General features: G+C 40.4%; 1 protein-coding gene across 15 annotated transcripts in view; it reads left to right on the forward strand.

The window, feature by feature from the left end:
• Window positions 1-20,677, forward strand: part of ABLIM2 (actin binding LIM protein family member 2) — a 131,023-nt gene that overhangs the window by 41,000 nt on the left and 69,346 nt on the right. For all 15 annotated transcript variants that reach the window (XM_063157544.1, XM_063157546.1, XM_063157548.1 and 12 more), the window contains exons 3-4: window positions 6,941-7,124; window positions 16,977-17,092. In XM_063157544.1, the coding sequence (XP_063013614.1) occupies window positions 6,941-7,124; window positions 16,977-17,092 (300 nt within the window). The remainder of the gene's footprint in view (window positions 1-6,940; window positions 7,125-16,976; window positions 17,093-20,677) is intronic.

Genomic DNA, 20,677 nt, shown 5'->3' on the forward strand with positions numbered 1-20,677 from the left:
TTTTTTATTTCACTGAAATTGTAATGATGGTAATAATGATCACTTTTGCTGGTGCAAAAGTAATTTAATGTATCAGCAAATGGTTCTATGTTGGGATTTTAAAAGCTGAATATTAAAATATTTAATTACTGATTTTCTAAAAACAACAATTAAAGCACAAACAAATTTTTGTCAGTTAACTAACTTGCACTATCACAAAGCAATGGATAATTTCCCTTTTTTTATAATCATGTTCTTGTTACAACCTTTCTTTGTATTCATTAAGAACTTTCTGCAGCCCCTCACATCCTGGCCATACACATATCAGACCAGCACTCTAGCATATAGCATATATATTTCAACCAGAATCTGGTGTATTTAGGAGTTTATTTAATAAATACATAATATTAGTAAAGCATGGTGAAATGGGAGGAATCATGGTTATGAGTATTGGTAAAGGAATATCTTAATAACATCCAATAGAAAGTAGCTAACTACTCACCAAAGGAGGCCAAACCTCTGTTGCTTCTGTTTTGCAATTTATTTACTCCTTAATTGCATCCTTCCCGTCCATTATAGTTATAGTAGAAAGATAAGTGCTCATTAAAGGATAGGATTTTCAAATCTGTGTCAGCTTTGCAGGCAGTAAAGATACTATTCATATAAAGAAGTTTTGAACATTATACATAGTTTCAATGCACATTAGATAATGTCACAGAATTATTACTATTTTAAAAAGCCTGTAAGTCTTTTTAATTACCCAAGTTCTCTTTTGGGGTAAGGTTTTCCCTGTGCAGAAAAAAACAACTCAGTGCAGGGATGCCTTTCTGCAGGGGACTTGCAGACTGTGTGATGCCTTTTCCCTTGAGGACACAGCAGGGATACAGCAGCACTGTGGAGTAGCTACTGGGCATTTCAGTGCATTAAGGTGATGTGATGCCTGTATTGAGACCCAGAGAGAGTTGTTGCCTAAAATTCATCACTGCCACAGTGGTGTTATTCTACCTCCCACTTGCTGCGACTCATTAACACGAGGCCATCTGCCATATCTGTGAATAGAGCAGGGACTTCATTTGCAAACCTGGAACTGGCACCCAAAGCACTGTTAAAGAAAATCTGAAAATATTTGGTGTTGTTGCTTTGCATGTTGGGGTTTCTTTAGGGTTGTGGCTTTTACTGTCTCTTATTGTTTTTAAAAACCTGTTTTAATTAGTCTGGCTAATGACAGCAGTATTTTATGATAGACACTTAAGTTGTTATTAGGTTTAAAATTGGTTAAAACACATTACTCTTTTTCTTAAATTTCTTTAGCATACTTGTAAATTTTAAATAACCAGATTGAGTTCTTAAAATAAGAAATTAGTATAAACGAGACATTTTTTCCAGTTTTCCTGCGGATTATTTTGGTAGTTTGAAACAGCCACGTAACTAATGCTGTGAGGACCTTGTTCCCCTCTAAGACTATGCTTTTACAGGGCAGCAGCACTGTCTCTAAGCTACTGGAAAACTATGCTCTCCAGAAGGAAAATGGAAATATATGTTCTAATGAAACATTATTCAATGTGTAGTTCCCATTTATTATAGCATTCAAGGTACATTGTGCACAGGAAATTTCCAAAACTCTCCTTAATTTTAATTGGTATACTCTAATGTTTTGTCCATCTCATAAGAGTATTCTGAATCTCAAAGGGTTTTCCTGCACTGAAGTGTTTACTCCACAAATTAATTTGTGAGCATCATGGCCAGTCTAGCCAGGGAGCTTGTGTAGGTGCTGTACTCTCTATCCTCTGTAGCTTCATCAGTGCTACATGTGCATGGTGCAGTGTTGCAGGATATGATATATCCCCACAGTTCTCTGTGTCCTTTCTGCTCCCGAAAGTTGCTGGTTTTCTTCCATCACACCTGTCTGCCTTCCTGCGTTTCCTGGTTGGAAGCTGCAGAAGAGACCAGCAAGTCTGTCCAGGACTTTTCTGGGGCTGCATGCTGCTTTTTTTTGCCCTGGATAGTAACAAAATGAGGTGTCATTCAAGTTCTTGAGATAATAGATGGTATTTTGGATATTATTGCTAATACACTGCCAGTGACTGACAGGCTTGAGTGTTCTTGATTTCACACATGTGTTTGGAAAGACAGTTGATATGATCATTTGTGCACAGAAGAGTGATTGAATTGTATGGTTTGTATACCCCATTGCAAGGTTCCTTCTGTCTTACTGCTGCTCACCTATAGACTGAAGGTTGAGGTGTGAATTAACTGAGATGATATCCCCGTGCTACTATTTGTATGGCCAGCAAACTTGGAGCTGGGAAAGACTTCCCCAAAAGCTTTGTGAAAAGCTTATCTGGACTTAGCACACCAGACCATGCAAGGAGGAGTATCAGAGTCACAGCCATCTGCTGGAATGAGCTTAGACTGCTGCAGATTAATTGCAGTTCAGTTTGAACTTCAGTCAGAGCTGTAGCAGTGGAAGTTTGCCAGGTGGTTCTGATTCCTTCTCACAGGCATAGGGACCGGGAGAAATGTTCCACACGTGATCATGGGCTTTTGGATTATGGGACCCCAGGCTTCATTGGTGATGTATGAATACATACAATTTACCTGCCAAAAGAGAGTAATATCAGCAGTGTACTACGTGTCATTCTTGGGATCGTGGTCAGCCAGCAGCATCCATCTCATGGATGGAGGAAAAATACCAAAGTGGACCTAAAACCATGGTGCTGAGGGAGAAAAATTTTATTTAACTTACATCAGGCAGAAAACGGGAGAGGAAAAATATAGACTTGATATGTACAGTTGCATGTAAGCAAACCACTTGATTGTCTGGCACGTTGGCAGCAGAACAGCACTGCTGGGCTGGCCAGACCTGCAGTGCCTGCTGCAGCCTGCTGCAATGTGCAGCAGCACAGAGAGCATGGCATCCCCCAAGCAGCTCAGGACACAGCTGGTTTTTAGGCCCAGCGTACAGCCAAAAAATTAATCTAATTTCAGTAGGCTCATTTGCCAGCACAGAAAACAGATGAATTTTATATTTGTGCACTGCAAATGGAGTACTGATGGCATACAGTAGGGGAATAGCAATGTGCTTAAATTGCATTGATTAACTGATTTACTGCTGTTTATTTTTATAAAATCATAGCATAATGAAAGGGACATTTAAAGGTCATCTAGTCCCAACTCCCCTGGAATGGGCAGTGATATCTTCAACCAAATCGGTTTGCTCAGGGCTCTGTCCAACCTGACTTTAAATGTTTCCAGAGATGGACCATCTACCATCTCTCTGGACAACCTGTTCCAGTGTCTCACCAGTCTCACTTAAAAAAAAGTCTTCCTGTCTAAATTGCACCTATTTTAGCTTAAAATCATTACCATTATACACTGCATAAATTCCAGTTCTTCAGGTGCTGTTGCAGATGCCGTGCTAGGGAAAAAAGTAGTCAGTTTCTAAACCAGTAGGGGAACCCCTCACATCTATACATGAAGTATTTGATATCAGGTAACTGCGAACTGTCTTGAAAAGTGGAATTATCCAGCTGTAAGAAATGCTACCCTGAGATACTATCCCTAAAAATGGTGTAGATATTATCCCTCTCAAGTACCATAGCACATCCAGGTACTGACTTGCTCCTAAATATCATAAGAATAAGAGACAAACACTTATTCACTACTTTAAAAGTCCTCCTAAAGCTTATAACTGCTCAGGAAAAGGCAGTTTTCTTTGCCTTGTATGCAAGGTAATACTGAGACAAGAAGATGAGTTACTCTGTGTTAGTCTCTTCATTAATATAATTACTGTTTTCAGTGCTTTTCTCTCATCACCAAGATGAACTCCAGAATCTGTTGAAAACTGTTTCTGGGTTAAAAATAACCCTTCCTCCAGATACTCCTTTTGGAAGACAAATGCTAGGTGGGAGTGGATGTGACACAATGCTAATTTCCTGTCCTAGGAGAGTAAGATCTGGTAGCTGCCTTCAGATACTCTCTCTAGACTTCCTCCAGCTTTCTCTTCCCAGTTTGTTGTCTCTGCAGCATCATCTCAGGCGGGCAGTGTCTCTGTCCACAGAAGTAGCCAGCAAGGGGCACAGCATCTCACCTGAGGGAAGGCCAGTGGGTCTCTTTTCAGAGCTGCTCTGCTCAGCTTCAAACCATGACTGTTTTAATGTTCAATCCAGTATTTAACTGGAATCCTTCTGTTTTTCTCTGGTCAGCTGAATGTCAAGTTAAGCTGGATCAGATGGTTCAGAGAGTGAAGGAGCAGGCAAGGGTTTGTGACTCAAGGTGTGGCCTGTAGAGCAGAGCTGGTGGGGATGCTCATTCTGCCACTCTCTGCATAGGAGGAGGCTGAAGTGATGGCAGTGCAGAAGGGACCTGGTGAGAGGATGCTGAGCTCACTTTTATTTTGAAGTCCCAATAACTTGTTTTTCTGCCTCCCTTTAGGAGAGCAGTTTCACTGCAGGGTTTCCTGAGAAGCCAGGATTAAGTGCATTAGTGCAGTCTGCTTTAGTGGCAGCAAAGAGAGGCCAATACCCTCAGGGTGAGACAGAGTGCCCCCAAATGCCAAACTGTTGCTGACCCTATGTGCCCCAAGCCTTGCACCAGGCCTCTCTTAGCTGCAGTGAGAGCCTGCCTGTCTTCCATTTGGCCTATAAATACAGATCTGCTTGTGCTTATCTCTCATTTTAGCAGGTGAACAGGGACAAAAGTCCAGCGGCAAATAGTTTGTGGCTACGCTATCAAGTGATCTTCCTCTGGTGATGGAAGCCCAGCTGCAGGTCCCTCTGTGATGGTGCACAGCAGAATGTGTTAACCAGTGACTCCAAGTGGCTCTTGTTGCCTTTGTCCAGGTGCACTGCAGTCAGGAGTGCCACAACCAGCATAAAGAAACTTATTTAGGGGCATAACCCCTCTCTCCTCTTTTCAGAAATGCAGTTATGTCCTTTTAATTTTTTATTTAATGATCCATTTTTCAAGTTCAAACAGTGTATGATGCAATTTGGAGCTGCTCTGGGGCATCAGTATCAGCTCAGCATCATCCTGAATCCATAGCTGAGCTCTGCTTCTGTGACACCAGTCGGTAGCTGAAATACATAGGCTGAAAGAAACTCATGATATCCAGCAAGTTCTGCCAGATTTTTGGAAAGTCTGTTCAAAAAGGCTGTCCTTCCTAAAAATGGGAGCACGGATGAGAAAGAGAAATGCTAAAGCAAATGTGTGAAGCATGTGAGATAGAGAACATGAACAAATAAATATTTGAATTTATATTCAAATATAAATAATCTAATCCATGTTGTCCATGACACATGCAATAATAATAATTGGAATTATTTGAATTATTTTGAATTATAGGAAAGATTAGGACCCATAGCTGTTCAGTTCTTGACCATACACTAAAACAGCTCTAGCATGATTGTTGTTTTCTGACTCCTAGCAGTCAGGGCCATCTCCAGGGAGAATGATGAGCACTGAAATCCCACACAGGGATGAGCCCTCAGAGGGTTCAAGGAGAGCCTTGAGCCCAGGCCTCCTGTACTACAGCTAACAAAGACTATAGAAGAGGGAGGGTGGTTGGGTGTAATTTTGTATGAATGATCTAGATCTCCTCTGCTTGCTTGGGGTTTCTGTGCTCTATGTGTTGCTTTGTGCCTTGGGCACCTCTGTTGGACTATTTTTCTTGTAGTTTAGGAGCAAGATGACTGATTCTGACATGGAAAACACCTTTGGGTGTGAGTTGCCAGGCTTTACATTTAGAAACCAAAGTGCCTGTGGGCTCTCAGGTACCCAAGTGTAAATCTGAATCTGGAATTTTACAAGCATGGATGCTTCTGCTATTTTGAGACCAAGGCACTGAGCAGCTCTGCGATGTTTAGTACATGCAACCCAAATTTAATAAGCAACATTCCCACTCCTTTTCTGTGGGCTGTATGTGAGTAGTGGCACTGCTGTGGTTCAGCGTGGTTTGACTGTAAACACCATTTGCTGATGGGAACACATTCCCACGTGAACATCCCCAGGAGCAGAAGTGTGTAGTAACAAGTGTGGTGCTGTGACTTGCTGTAAAGGAGTAGTCAACACAGCAGCAGAATCACCACTTTGAAGTCCAGTTCTCTTTTAAATCAAGACAAGTCTGTTTTCAAAGATTCTGGCCAATGTGGATGGTGGTTATGTTCTACATGTCTGCTCTTTCTGTGTGACTTCACCAGACCATTGTATCTCTCCTTTCCCATCTTATACTTTCTCAGAACTCCAGCTAGCTCCCTGGTGCAAGGTAGAAAACTCCTGAGCAGTCTCACAAGCCTTTGGTTAATCAACTTTAACCCTTACCTACAGGTTCGGTTTAAAAAAATAAAAATTGACATTTAGAATTAAAACCTTACTTTTGCCAGGAGCAGATGAACCTGGAGATGCCTCCAGTTCATAGACGATGAGTGGTGTTCATCAGGTAAACATGAGAGGTGCTTTATACTGATTTAACTTGTGAAAACTTGGAGCAGTTGCCATGAGCATCAGCCCCCATGTTTAGAGACAGCACTAGTTAACCCTTTTGCATCAAGGAGAAAATATCAAACACCTGTAATCTGTCAGAGATGTTTTTTTGCGACACTGGTGCTTTAGATTTTAAAGATTTGTACCCTTTATGCATTTCTTTTAACCTGTTACATGTGTTAGATGTTGTATATGGTAACCCTGAACTCAACTCCTACAGACTTTAACTTTGTACTCACAGCTGCTCACTGAGGTTTTTACATTAAGTAAGTCCAGGCTATCAGTGTCTGAAATACATGAAAGATGTAATTTACTGTAAGAGTAGTGTCTTTCAGATGCACATCTACTCTGTGATCATAAGCCTATACACTGCAGTGCCTAAGTACTCCACTATGAACCATTCAGATCACAGGTAAAAAGTCAGCCTGATTTTAGAACATTTATTTCTTGCCTTCTGAGTCTGCCTTTTCTCTTTCTGCAGCTTGTGGATGTGACCTGGCTCAAGGAGGATTTTTTGTGAGACAGGGAGACTACATCTGTACTTTGGACTACCAGAGACTCTATGGCACACGCTGCTTCAGTTGTGATGAATTCATTGAGGGAGAAGTGGTCTCAGCACTGGGCAAAACCTATCACCCAGACTGCTTTGTGTGTGCTGTCTGCAGGTAGGTTTTCTACATGAAGTTGTGTTTCTGATGCCAGAATGCCCTGAATGCCAGGCATTCAAACCTATAGCCTAGAGACAAGGTTTTCTTTCACTCACACCTTAAAAAATTGCAGAATTAAAAAGAAAAAAAAATCTGTAATTTTTAGTGCCTCCCTTTTTTCCAAATGTGTTTTTCTTTTTTATGTTATCATATGTGTGATGTTTTCAAAGTGCTTTAGAAACTTCCACTGTCTTTGTTGTATGATGTTTTGCACCAAGTCTTGCCTATTTTCTCTGGTGTCTGCTGCTTTGTCATTTGTTGGCCTGAAGGTACAAAGAATTTCAGTGCCAGTGGCGGAATCCTCAGCAGGCTGCTACTAAAGCCCAGTGTAGATTAGTGGGATCATTTCCCACATGGGTCACAAACTCAGCAATACGAGGGACTGATGTCATTTTGACCTGCATCTTAATCCTCTAGTGTAGAAATTGCACAAACACATCTATGAGGACTTCATGAAGAAGCTCAAAGTGCACTAAACCTTCAGAAAACACACTGTTTTAGAAGTTTGGAGTAAATGAAAGTGCTGCCACAGTTTCTCTGGCTAAACCTGAGCTTTGAGGAGTACAAGAAAAGCAGCCCCACTCTGGCAGGGTTTCAGGGCCCAGCAAGGCACTGGTGCAGCACAGCTCAGGTGCTCTGTGTGCTGGTGCCTGTGCAGTCCCAAACCAGCATGGCCATGCCGCTGTGGCTGTCTGCCAGCCCAGCCTGCCCTGCCCATGGGGCTCAGAAATCCTCCTGTGCTGATGCAGGAGCAGGACCCCAAACCCCAGAGCAGCTGTGGCTCCTGACAGAATCTCAATTAAATAAAGCAATTGCACAAATAATAATAATAGCTGAGGGGAGACTTTGAGTTGGACAAGCCTTTATTAGATTAAATTCTGTCTAAGTTCTGATCTGTTTAATAGGCAATTTTTCTTTTTGGATACTTAAAACAAATGTGGAGAGTAAAGATAACAAAAATCCTAAAATTATTTTCATATTTTATTTTTTCTTTTAATAGTAAAGGAAAAGGACTTCAAGTATATCTCATTAATTAACTGCTGGCTGCACATGCTATTGGCCTGCAGCCTGGCAGTATTACATCTCTTCTAGAGATGAGCAGAACTAATTTTTGGTACCTTTATTCTCAGCACTTGTACCTTCTGTAAAGTGAGGTACTCCTTCAGTTAAGAGAAACAAAAAAAACTGGTTGATTTCATTTTTCTGGCTACACATGCTTGTATCCTCAGTCACACCACAAGAGCTTAGCAGAAATGTATTTAACAATGTATTACTGTACTTAGAAGCTACCCACCTTGGGTTTCAGGCCATTGGAAATACCAACTCCTGCTTTATTTAGTCAATCATAGTTTAGAGCTTGATGATACAGTTTATTGTGTCTCCCTGGAAATTTGGAATAATTTTCCTTGTGACTAAAATAATTATTTTTAAGTACCTAACAATTCAGATGAGTTAAATTGCAGCACTGTGAAATTATTTATGCTGCAAATACAATGTGTGATGAAGATGTCGTAAAGCTTTTAAAAATGAAGTTCCTGATACAATAATACATCATACAAAAAATAAAATCAGGGATGATTTTATAACCTTCTGTATAACTAAATAGTTGTATGTAATGCTATTTTTGCTGTTTCTAGTCGTTCAGTTGAGACCCAGATCTGCTTCTGTTGCTTTTCTTGGAAGAACACACAAATTCATATTGTCTTCATCAGAGCCAGCAAATGCCCTGCTGACTAGCAGGATTCAATTAGTGTCTCCCAGGGGGGTTGTAACACTGATTTGTGGTGCAGAGCAGCAGAAGAATCCTGTCATGTGTTTGTATGCTTTAAATCAGCTTCAATTATCCCTGTCATTGCAAGCCAGACATAACCTGTGTTTTTTATGGGAAAGGGTGTCCTATCTAAACATCATCAGCATTTATTTTGAGTGATGTTCTCAGTAAAAATAAGGTTGGTAGGCTGTAAAGACATGTTGTTTAAGCCAAAAGAAAGAACTTGTTTGTTTTTTAAGGAACAGTAATGATAAAAGAGGGGGGGGGGGGGGGGGATGGTGTAATGGTGTAAAGCTCTCTACCTTAGTATTTTCCTTGGTGGGGAGAGTCAGGAGAGCCATTTGTGCCCTCATTTTTTACAGACGAGTGAAAACCTGAGATACTGCACCAAGGCACGCTGTCAGTAGTAGTTGCTGGATGATGCCAACTGCATTTGGCATTACCTTTTACAGCCAGACTTCAGTGTGGGTGCTGTGTTAGAAATCTAACCTCCAGAATGGTGTGAATTTGAGAAGTGGTGACGGCCTGCCTGTGGGGCTGTTCCCACTCTCATGGAAACCAAGCCAGGCTCTTACCATCCTCAGCATGAAAACACTGGCAGCAGAAGGCATTTTGCACTCATGACACACTTCTCCAGAATGCTGCAGGATCATTAAAATTCTTTTAAATGAACACTTCTGCAGCCCCTATTTCTGTAGCTGCTGAAGTAACACTTCTGAACTGATTCTGCATTGCATAGTAAACCAGTGCCAGTAGCAAGTCCTTTTTTCCCCCTTATTTTCAGAGAAGATAAGGTTTGAATAGAAACATGTGGGAAGTGTATGGTAGCAGCAGTGGGAAAACCTAGCCAGCAGGAGCAGTGTGGAAAAGTCAGCAATCCAAGCTCAGTTGTCTCCTGATATTACTACTGTTGGATGCCACATGGCTCAGTGTCACAGGGAGCTGTGTTCCTTGTACCCTCTGCACTGCATTTGTAACCTGCTGCCCTGCTCTGTGAAAAAGCTGGAGTGTCAGGAATCCAGCTCATCCCTGGGCATCTCTTGAGAGTCAGATGCTACTGCCCAGGTCTGCCACAAGCTAAAGTGAAAAAAAAAATTAATTAGTACTCAGAGAAAAACTGGTAGAAGTACAATATGTTGTGCCATCCTATTTGTTTCTCTCTATCTTGTGTTAACCAAGTGGCTCTTAAAAAAAAATCAAGTTTCAATGCATGTTTGCTCTGCTGGAATAAAGGTTAAAAACTTAATCCTTTCTTCTTCCAGTGCTGTTCATAGTCTAGTGAAACCTTTTTTCTGCTGTGGTGTTTTGTGATGATAATGCCTAAAACTAGGAATGAGTGGAAGAATAACAACATAAATTGAAAACTTGCAGATTAAATGCTTACTCTGTATTCCCAGGAAGTGGCTGAGCAATCTTCTTATAGCTTCATTAACTGGAAGGAGCTGTGTCCTCCAGAGGGCTGCCAAAGACATTTCCTTCAAAAGCTTCATGTGTTTGTAAAAGTGAAATAGAAAGAGGAGAAAATTGAGGCTGGCTGTAGCAATAGAAGCTTAATTTTATTAAAATTGTGTACATACTTCTTGCATGGCTGTTGTAGTCAGGACAGTTTGGCTCTTATGTAGGATGGGAAAGGGCAGGACATTGAGTATTTCAGAAATAAATGGGTTGTCATACCTGTGATAATGCTTTAAAAATGGAATTTTCAGAAGATGTCTTAGTGTGTTAACAATTCCTATAGATTTAGTAAGAATATGTTAAGATATATGGTCTGTCTAATGTGGCACCTAGAGTACGATTTCTGTTACTTGTGTGCTGCGTGTTCACTGAATACAAAAAAACAGGGATTTGATTTTTAAGGGTATTATTGTAATTAGCCAGGTTGGGGGGTTGGTGTTTATCCACCCAGTTGGAGGAGAGTATGTAATAGTTACCCTTTTAGTTTCAGTACTCATGTACTTAAAAGTTGGAAAAAAATTGTGGCATGTAAATGATAAAGAGAGGACAACTTGGCCCCTAGGCGGGGGATGTAGCACATACATTCTGGATTAATAAGGAAACAGGTTTGTGTTTGCTTTACAGAATTTTTATATTTAAATCTTTCTGAGATCAGGAAGTTTCTTTTAAAACAGCATCTTGACAAAAGCTGAATATGTGCCATGTAGAGGTGAATACTATGTGAAGGGGCAAGAGGCAGAAGGGGTTGCCTGCCAAATCCAGCTATAAAACCTCTTCCAACCCATTTGTATTTTTACTGTCTTCAAGAAGGTAATTCACTTTGGCCAGGCAGTTGAATATAAAAAAATCAGAAAGCTTAAATTATTTTCTTTTTTTCAGCAGAAGATCCTACATATATAGCACTACTACTTCTAGAAAGAACTGACATCTTTTGTTTATGTATGTCTTAAGAAGTTAGGATAATACTGAAAATTTAAAGTTCAAATTCAGTTTCTTCTTAAACATAACAGTCATTACAGACTTTTTGAATGTGCTAAACCGGTTTATTTGTTCAAATTTTAATGCTGCTGAATTTGGAAAGGGTGTGGTTTCCACTTAAGCAGTACCTGATGCTTCTTAAGGCATCTCATGAAGTGGTCTTCATCTCACCACCAGTCACCCACTGAATACTTCTAGGTATTGTAGAAACCTACAAGGTGTTGAGCCCACGATTTTGAAATCAGCCTGAGTGTTCTTGGCATTTTGATTCTAAACCAAATGTATTTATCAATAAGTGATTCTTCCTGAACAAAGGGATGGTGGTGTGCTGCTCTTCAGGTTTAGGTCTCCTGCTCTTTGGAGGAAGGGTCTGGAGTGCAAGTCCTGTGAGGAGCAGCTGAGGGTACTGGAGTTGTTTATCAGGAGAAAAGGAGGCTCAGAGAGGGCTCTCTACAGCTGCCTGAAAGGAGGTTGTAGTGAGCTGAGGGTGGGTTACTTCTCCCAGGAAACCAGAAATAGGACAAAGGGAGATGTCTTTATATGGTGCCAGAGGAGGTTCAGATAGAATATCAGGACAAGGTTCTTCTTTGAAAAGGGGGTTAAGCATTGGAACAGGGTGCCCAGGGAAGTGATGGGATCACCATCTTTGGCAGTCTTCATGAAATCAGTAGACATGTGATGACAGGAGCATGGTGGAGTTTGGTCACAAAGATTGGACTTGATCATCTTGAAGGTCTGTTGCAACCTTAGTTATTCTGGGATTCTTTGGCTCTATATGGAACATCCCTATAGCCCTAGAATAATGTAGGATGGAAGGGATTTTTGGTGGTCCAGCCCCTGGCTCAAAGCAAGTCCAGTTTGAGTAGACAGCTGATGGCATTTCTTTAAAAAATTTCCAACAGACTCTCTGAACAGTGTGTTCCAGCATTCAACAAGCTCATGGTAATTTTTTTCCTTATATTGAGTTGGCATTTCCCATGTTCCAGCTTACTTCTGCTCCCTCTTGTCCTTTCACTCTTTAGCTCTGAGAAGAGCATGGTTGCAATTTTGTGTGCATGCCATCAGGTAGTTTTAGGCAGTAACACAATCTCCCCTGAGCAGGTACATCTGCTGCAGCCCCTGCCTGCCCATGTGTCCTGTGCTGCACTCTGGAGCTGACCACCTTCCCTCATGTCCCTCCAGTAAATCTTGTCCTGAGAGCCCAAAATGGTGCCTGCTGCAGTCTCTTAAATGATGAACAGAGGGAAGATCACATCCTGTATCACTGCCCAGTGTCCTAAATGATGAACAGAGGGAAGGTCACATCCCTGTACCTGCTGGCTGCACTAATGCCTCCCATGCTGTGGCTGTTCAGTTGCTGTGGGGACACACTGGTGACTCACTGGGACCCCACATCATCTTATGCTTTCCAGCTGACTAACCCCTTGTTGCACTGGTGCATGGGGTTGTTCCTCACTGCTTGCAGGATTTAGCATTTTCCCTCACTAAAATTTGTGTTAGGTGGTAGATAGCACTCAATGTCTGCTTTGTATCATCATTTTAATCCACAAGGACTCATCCCTATGGAGCACCTTGAGGGATGTGATCATACCAGGTACAAGTTAGAGCAGAATTTGATCCTGCTGGACCTTAGGATGCTGTCTGACATTACACCTGACCTGGTGAAACTGCAGCCACCTACTGACATGAATAGCTTTGCTCTCTCAACAGCCTGACCGCAGGCTTGTCTTAATTTTCATATATCAAATTTAGTTGACTGTTCAGCCACAGAGTCAGATCAGCAATTTAAAGAATAGATGGGCATCCATCTGCTCTGAAAAAAAAAAAAAAAACCCCAAACATTTTCTTTTGTCCCTCTCAGAAAGCTTGAATGACTTGCCCACAGCTGCATAGATTGAGGTGTGGTGCAGAGAAGGGCAAGACCTTTGATATCAGCACAAGACCTTTTGGTATCAGCACACAGCCTGGATTAGGCTGATGGTGATTTGATGTTTTACAATATAGTTTTGTTGGTCACCTCTAGATTTTATTCTGGGTTTGCAAATATGGTAGGCAGGTGGTAAAACAAAATTTGTTGGGAAATTAATCATAGATGTGTTAAAATTCTGCAAGTCATTTGAGAGAGCTGCTTTTAAAATGCTCTTAATTCTCATTTTAAAAATAGATAATCCAACTGTGAAAATCTCACTGAATATTTATTATAGGATAAGTAGCTAATTAAAACCCTGTCCTGGTTTTTGCAATACCTCGCAGTGTTCAGTGGGTGACTGGTGGTAAGATATCATTGTATTTGAAGGCAGATATGCTGCTCTTAGCCTAAAATTCTATATATAGTCCTGCTCACAACTTAGAGAGCTCAGAAACTGAAACCTTGTTAATTGGCTGTTACCACCTTCTGTTGTGCCTTCACTCATACTGGCACTGAAATGCTTGAGCAGGGCTGCTTGTGAAAGGGAGAGGTCAGCTGGGACAGGAAAACTGACAAATGTGTGGGGAATGAATTCCCAGTGAACAAGACAGTGAAACAAACTTTGAGACTTATGGGTTTAGAAGAGCTGTGAGGGGAGGAAATGTTTGTCTGTACCTTGGAGTGGACAGCTCCAAGGAATATTTCCCTGCAGTTTTTTTAGAACAAGGTGTCGTGCATATTTGGAGAACAATAAAGAATCAAAATTGTTGTTTTTTACCATTGGAATGGAAAGGCACGGTGATTAGCGACTGAATCATTAGAAAACAGACCAAGTTCAGTATTTTTATTGTCTAGGAAACCCCTAAGTGCTCTCCCATCTAAGGAGGCTCTGTGACTTGCCGTGGTGCTTATGAGCTTTGGCATGTTTGGAGGTGTCAGCTGCCTGCTTTGGTCTTTGTGCCATAGGAAGTGAATATTCCTCTTCTCCTCCTCTACTTTTAACTTATTTCCTTTTAGATTGTCTGATTGCTCAGACAATGATGAGATGAGCCAATTCAAAGTGGGCACTCCCTGCTTCTACATTAGCTGCTACTTGGTACATCTGTTTGAGGGGGGCTCCTGTGCTCAGCTGGAAGTTCAGCTGGATCTTTATTAGGTATATCCCTAAGTCAGGAAGATGTATTTATAAGATACACCTCAGCTCTCCCTACTGCTCCTTATGTACTGCATACAAGATTGTTCAGTAGTCACAGTCATTCTTCAGAGCAGTGAATTGCTCACAGCTCCAGCACATGACCATCCCTGGGATTATTAATGGTGCAAACCCTGCTGCTCAACTGAGACATGTCAGGAGAGCCCAGCTGGGTCATGGGCTGAGCCCAGCCTTGGTTCCCATGGCAAAGCACAGTTGAAGAACTGTCCTGCCCAGGGCATGCAGCTGTGCATTGGAGTGAGAGGTGGTTCTGTGCTGGTGTCAGTGGAGCAGGGTGCTGCTTTTGTGGGGGGTGAATTTGGGGCAGATTACCAGTGGTTATAATAAGTCTGTGTGTATCTGTAAGTCAAGATGAGATCTCTTCCTGAAAACATGCAGGAGATTGAATGCAAGTTCCTGTCTCAGTTCTGGAATGGTTGAAATCCCTTGGCTTGTGTCTTTCCAGGTCAATTAGTAGTGTTAAGTTCTAGGCTTGATTTTTTAATATTGTTTTAAAATGAAAACGTGATTAAATGGTTTCATTCATATTTGCAGTAGAAAACTAGGACAGCATTTGGATTGTATGACTTCATTTTAGAGAGAGGTTTTGGTAATTAGTTATGAATTTTTATTATCTATATAGAAGTGTATCACATTTACTAATTTTTATTCAAATGTATGTATGCTCATTTAAATAAGCTTTGGGTTGGTCCACATGACCTTCAGAGCTCCTTTCCGGCCTCAGCTCCTCTATGAGTTCATAAAGCTCTTTTATCATTCTGTGTATTAGAAGTATCTCTGACTTTAAAAAGTACCAAAATCTGTTGCAGACAACAACTGTGACCCAAAAAGATAGCATTGGGAGTTTTTTTGAATGCATAACACAGAAGCTTGCTACTGCTGCAAGACAGGACAGGTTTGCTCATTGGAGTGCCGCTCCACCATATCCTGCCTGTCTCAATAGAAACAGTGTTGTCTTCCAGTTAGGTTATTGAGTAAAACTAATGGTACAAAATCCTCTTTGGAACAGATGGAAATTTAGACCTCCTGAATTTATAACATGGTGTTGGGCCTTGTTGTACCAGAGTCCTACACGGATCATTTAGCTGGGTCAGAGAGTAAGGCACTATAAGAAGGCTGTTTCCATAAAGTATTTTTCCTTACCACAACTTTAGGTAAGTGATAAGGTAGGAAGTTTTTTTACTATAAAAACTTGAGAAAGAGGAAAAAAAAAAGGTGAAGTGCAGAATTCATTATCAGATATCAAAAAAGATAATAATACTTACACTCTGTCTCCTCATGGTTTTTCAAATTATCACCAGTGGTCCAAAATGGATGGTTGGATGGAAACCAGCACTTAGCTGGTTTCAAATATATTTTAGTAACATTATATAGGAACAAACGACAGCATTGCTTTTTTTCTTTTTCTAAGTAATAAAAAAAGTACTTTAAGCGTAATTCAAGTTAGACTAAGCATCTCTTAGGCAGTTGAAGGAGCAAAATAATGTTTAAGTTTAGCACAAAGTATCTGTGTAGCTTCTGCAGCAGAGACAACCTCACAATTGGTATGAATTTGATAGCATGTGTGGGAGAATGCCATGAGTTTTAATGAAATGCTAATGAAATAGTGTGGTCAGATGGACTTCACCATGGAGCAGAAGGTGTATGTTATATTTGTGCCCCATTAAGCCATATTTTGATAGCTTGGGTAGGGATTTAGTTGGACATGAGCTTTGGGTGGAGTGAAATGTGTTTCTAAATCCTCACCATCCTTTCCTGCATATGAAGTGATTTGTCCATCTGGTTCTCCTAGAGGAAAAGCCTCAGTGGTTTCTGTGCCCAGGCAAGGAAGTGCACAGCAGAGAGCTTTTGTTTTAAGAACATTGATTAAAAGGAATGGTTTAATTAAGTGTAAGGAGAGCTGGTTTTGAGTAGGGAAAACAAATAATGTAGGCGCTGTGGGGTTCATAATTGGGATAGGTTTTTTCCCTTTGAGAGTTCAATAACATTTGCTTTCTGAGAACATAGATTAAGAGGAAGACTTTGATGTGATAAAAGTTGTGGGGACAAGTGCTGGTTTTTAATGTATAAGAGTCATCACTCTTATGCAGCTATTTAACAACATAAAAGCAGCTGCATTTGCCTCTACTTAACTCCCTGTAATGCCAATTTTATTTTCATTCTGTAACTGATCCTGTTAGTGATGAACTCTGGCTGATACTACATTTCTTAGATACACAACAATTTGGACTTGAGTGCTCACTGTGTTTTTGTAGCTTTAGATATTATTATTTTTCCTAAGAAGCTGTAACCATCTGCATTTGAAGTTGTCTGTTTGATTTGCCCCTTTGATACTTAAGCCTCTAAGTGGCTGGAAAACTGAATGAGAACTGTGCAAGCAGAGACAAAGAAGCCAGAGTATAATCAGTTCCTTTGTGGGAAGATATTTAATTTTGATAAAGGCATGAGACTGTAAGCAGTTTGCTTTTGTTTCTGCTGTTGCAGGTTGCCTTTCCCTGCGGGTGACCGGGTAACTTTCAATGGGAAGGAATGCATCTGCCAGAAATGCTCCCTGCCCCCTTCCAGCAGCACTGGCTCCTTCCCTGTACAGAACCTGAGAAGTAAGTATGGATTTCTGCTCTTTTCAGTCAGTGCTTCTTAGTCTGCACAGGTTTAAATAACATAATTTTACACCAGTGTGTACTATTGGAACTTATACTACTCTGCTGCATAAGAGGTGTCATGAAATACAAAGTAGCCACATGAAAAAGTATAGAGTGATTTTTCAATAAAGTCTGATGTTAAAAAGAAACACAGATGGTGCTATTATAGGATTAACAATACATAGAACCTCTCAAAGATTTGATTAAAATGAACTAAATCAAATTATTTGGAGAAAAACATAATGTAGATGCTGATATTTTTGAGAATTTAGTCCAAGTCCATCTGAAATAAAAGCCAGGGTGAGATTTAATGATTTTTAAGTGTTCCAGTTCCAGCTTCAGAAAATATCAGTGTCAGGATTGCATGGCTAAATACCACACAGCAAGGAGTTTAATGTGTGAAGTGGGGGGCATTCACCTTGACCTCAGACTGTTGTGCACTATCAGAAAATACAAACAGTAGGGGAAAGAAATGTGATATTTTCACACCAACTTCTTTGCAGTAAACCATAGAGGGGTGGTGTAGCTCTGAACTCCGTTCCTCTGCTCTTTTGCTTATAAAGTGCTGCCATGCTTTAAGAGTCCACTGCTAACTTCATGTAATTAAACAGCAGCAGCAATGCAATTAAACAGCAAAGACAGAAAATATTTTAATGACTGTTACATCAAGCTGGATTCAGCATGGCTGAGGAGGGGCCCTATGGATTGCTCATCTTCCTGTGTAAGAAATCTAGCCCACTTCTGGGAGAAATTTCTCCTTTTTTTCTGTTTTCTTTTTCCCCCAACATTTCTTCACAGAAGTTTTCACCATCTCATTTCTACAGTTCATCAGTCAAACCTGCTGTGTGAATGCCCTGTGAGATACTCTATGGATCCCTCTTGCTAATGCCACTCTCTTTTGGGGATAGGTTGGCCCTCTCTGTTAGGTGCTTTCTCTTGTCACTTATTCCTGAGATGGATCCTCCTTGGCCATCTTTGCTGTCTCCTTGTTATATGTGAAAAGTGCCTTTGACTACAATGGACATTATTAGCCTGGTTGAGTACTGACAGGACAAGTTAATTTGATTATCTGTGGCACAGAATCCTTTAATGTATTTACATTCCCTTTCTCTGTGCACACACACACTGGAGAGTTTTTCTTGTCATTTGTATTTCCTCATCTCTCTTGGGTCTGCACTGAGCCTTCCCAGAGCCCAGATACCTGCAAACCTCAGCAAACCCCTTGCCTCAGAGGGAGACAGCACTGGGAGCAAGCACATCTCTGTGGCGAAGCCTGACCCTGGAAAATAGAAGTTTACCTTTTCCCCACATTGCATAGACCAGTGAATGGTGTATCTCCTGGCAAGAGCTTTCTTGGAAAAGATCTTAAAGAGTTGCTTTAAATGAGCAACTCTTGTTAGTAGTGCACAAAAACATGACCTCAGGCAAACTTTTTCAAGGAAAGAGTAGTACACTGACCCTCTGTTACACTGGGTTTGTTCCTGTCTCAGAAGTGTCTGATGTGTACCATGTGTGCTCCTCCCCAGCCTGTTTATCTCAGCAGTGCTTTCAGAACATCTCCTGGGGACTCACTGAGCTCCCAGCATCACTGCGCCCTCTGACAAGTCCTTCTATTTTCATCCTCCCCTTTTGCTTCTAACCTCCTTCACGCATTCCATTTGGAAGAAATGAAGAATGTAAAATACTTGCTTTCTGCCTGAGTCCTTGAATTTTTTATTATATAAGTACCTACCTCTCTGTTTTGTTTTGTTTTATAAAACAATAGCTCTGAAAACCTCTTGTGACAGTGTTGATTTTGAGAGAGTACGCAAGGAAGAATATTAACATGGAGCAGCAAATTGATGTGTTCTGCTGAGTTATTGCTTGAAATTAGTTGAGTCACCAAAGGATGCTGCATCCAAGATGGGAAGACAAGGATGTGCATCAGTAGGCACTGTTGGCATAGCAACCACAATATTTGTTTGTAATTATCTGGCACTTTACAGAGAAAGCAGCAGTAGGGAAAAAAAAAAAGTAACTCACAAAATGCTGCATTTCTGCCCACCCAAGCTTAAACCGAATGAAAGGTGAATGACATTTGAGCACATGATGTTGTGTTCAGTTTGTGAAATAAACCCTCAAGCAGTTGGATTAAATTAGATTTCCAGATGAATCCCCAGTACAGGGGAGATCACAGACAAATTTCTGATTGCAGTTGAACAACAAATACTGTAGAATACTGCAGGGACTAAAACCAGGCACACACCCAAATGTTCTTTATTATTAGCAAAACTCAAATGTTCTGATCTGCAGTGCACATGCTTTTGTGCTAGGCTTGTTTCCAGGTATTGGTGCTCTGGAGGGTAACATTAAAGAGCCACGTTATTGCTCCCTCAATGCATTCCAAATCCACTAAAGGAAAATACAAACTGTGCTTTATCATTGTGTGCTCAGAAGTGAAACATTTACAATTTCACTTACACTGTCTCATTAGGGTCATGTAACCAATAAAAATACTGTCTTAAATCAGAAAGTTTTTAAGAAGACTTTAAATGCTTTAATAAGATCCTAGGTTTGAGAGTTCTTTCTTAATAACTTGATAAATCTTTCTAATGCTTTTCATAGCTTTTTCTTCCATCTAAGACATTGTTATGGGTTTATTTTCTCTCCTGGCATTTCTGAATGCTTAAGTGTCTTTCAGGTTTTATCTTTTCTCTAGAAAATTATTGGTATACCTGAAGAATTCCTAAAAATACTATGTATTTTTCCACTTGAGATGGAAGATATTTTATGGAGCATTAGAAGATTACTGAGATATTGCTACTAGAATCAATTTATCACTGGCATTTATCCCTTTTTTCCATATATTCTACTATTTTAACATTTAGTAAGAAAATCATCCATATACAGGAAATCTGTAGAGTGAAGACTGAATGAGAGATGGACCTTGTAGGGTGTTAGAGGGTTCATTTGACAACCAGATCCAAATCCCATGTGTACATAACATCTCTGAAGAGGGCAGAAACTGATTGTAGGTTTGGCTTTTGTTAGCTTAGTCAAAAACTTCCATTGTTAAAAAGAAAGGCAACCAAATCCCCAGACAGTCTTGTTCTCAGTTACTCTTGTTACTCTTTCTGGGGAGTAGAACTAGCTTACCTACAACCTGTTGAACCAACATAGACTAACCTCTGTTACCAGTTATTGCATGTTTTGCATGTATTTTTTGTTAGCACCTCTTGAAACTTAATATAAGTGAATTTTTATAGAGAATAAATACATAGACGGCCATCACTTTCACATATTGAAATGTCACTAATGCCTTTTAAGTATTGGTGTGTTTTACTGGGTACAGAAAATTTCATACCAGATTTTCAGCTTGGATTTTTTTCATGGTTGCAAAACAATTTTGAAATAAGTGGAGCTTGCAGATCCCAAGGCAAAGGCTAATATGAAGAATTAGTTTTTTACTATTTGTCTTTTTTATTTCTTTTATCAGGCAGATTCGTGACGCTTGAAAAATTAATCAGCAAAACATTTTTTAAAACACAGTATAAATGAATTAAA

This window comes from Melospiza melodia, chromosome 5 (assembly GCF_035770615.1).
Source record: "Melospiza melodia melodia isolate bMelMel2 chromosome 5, bMelMel2.pri, whole genome shotgun sequence".
NCBI classification, from domain to species: domain Eukaryota; kingdom Metazoa; phylum Chordata; class Aves; order Passeriformes; family Passerellidae; genus Melospiza; species Melospiza melodia.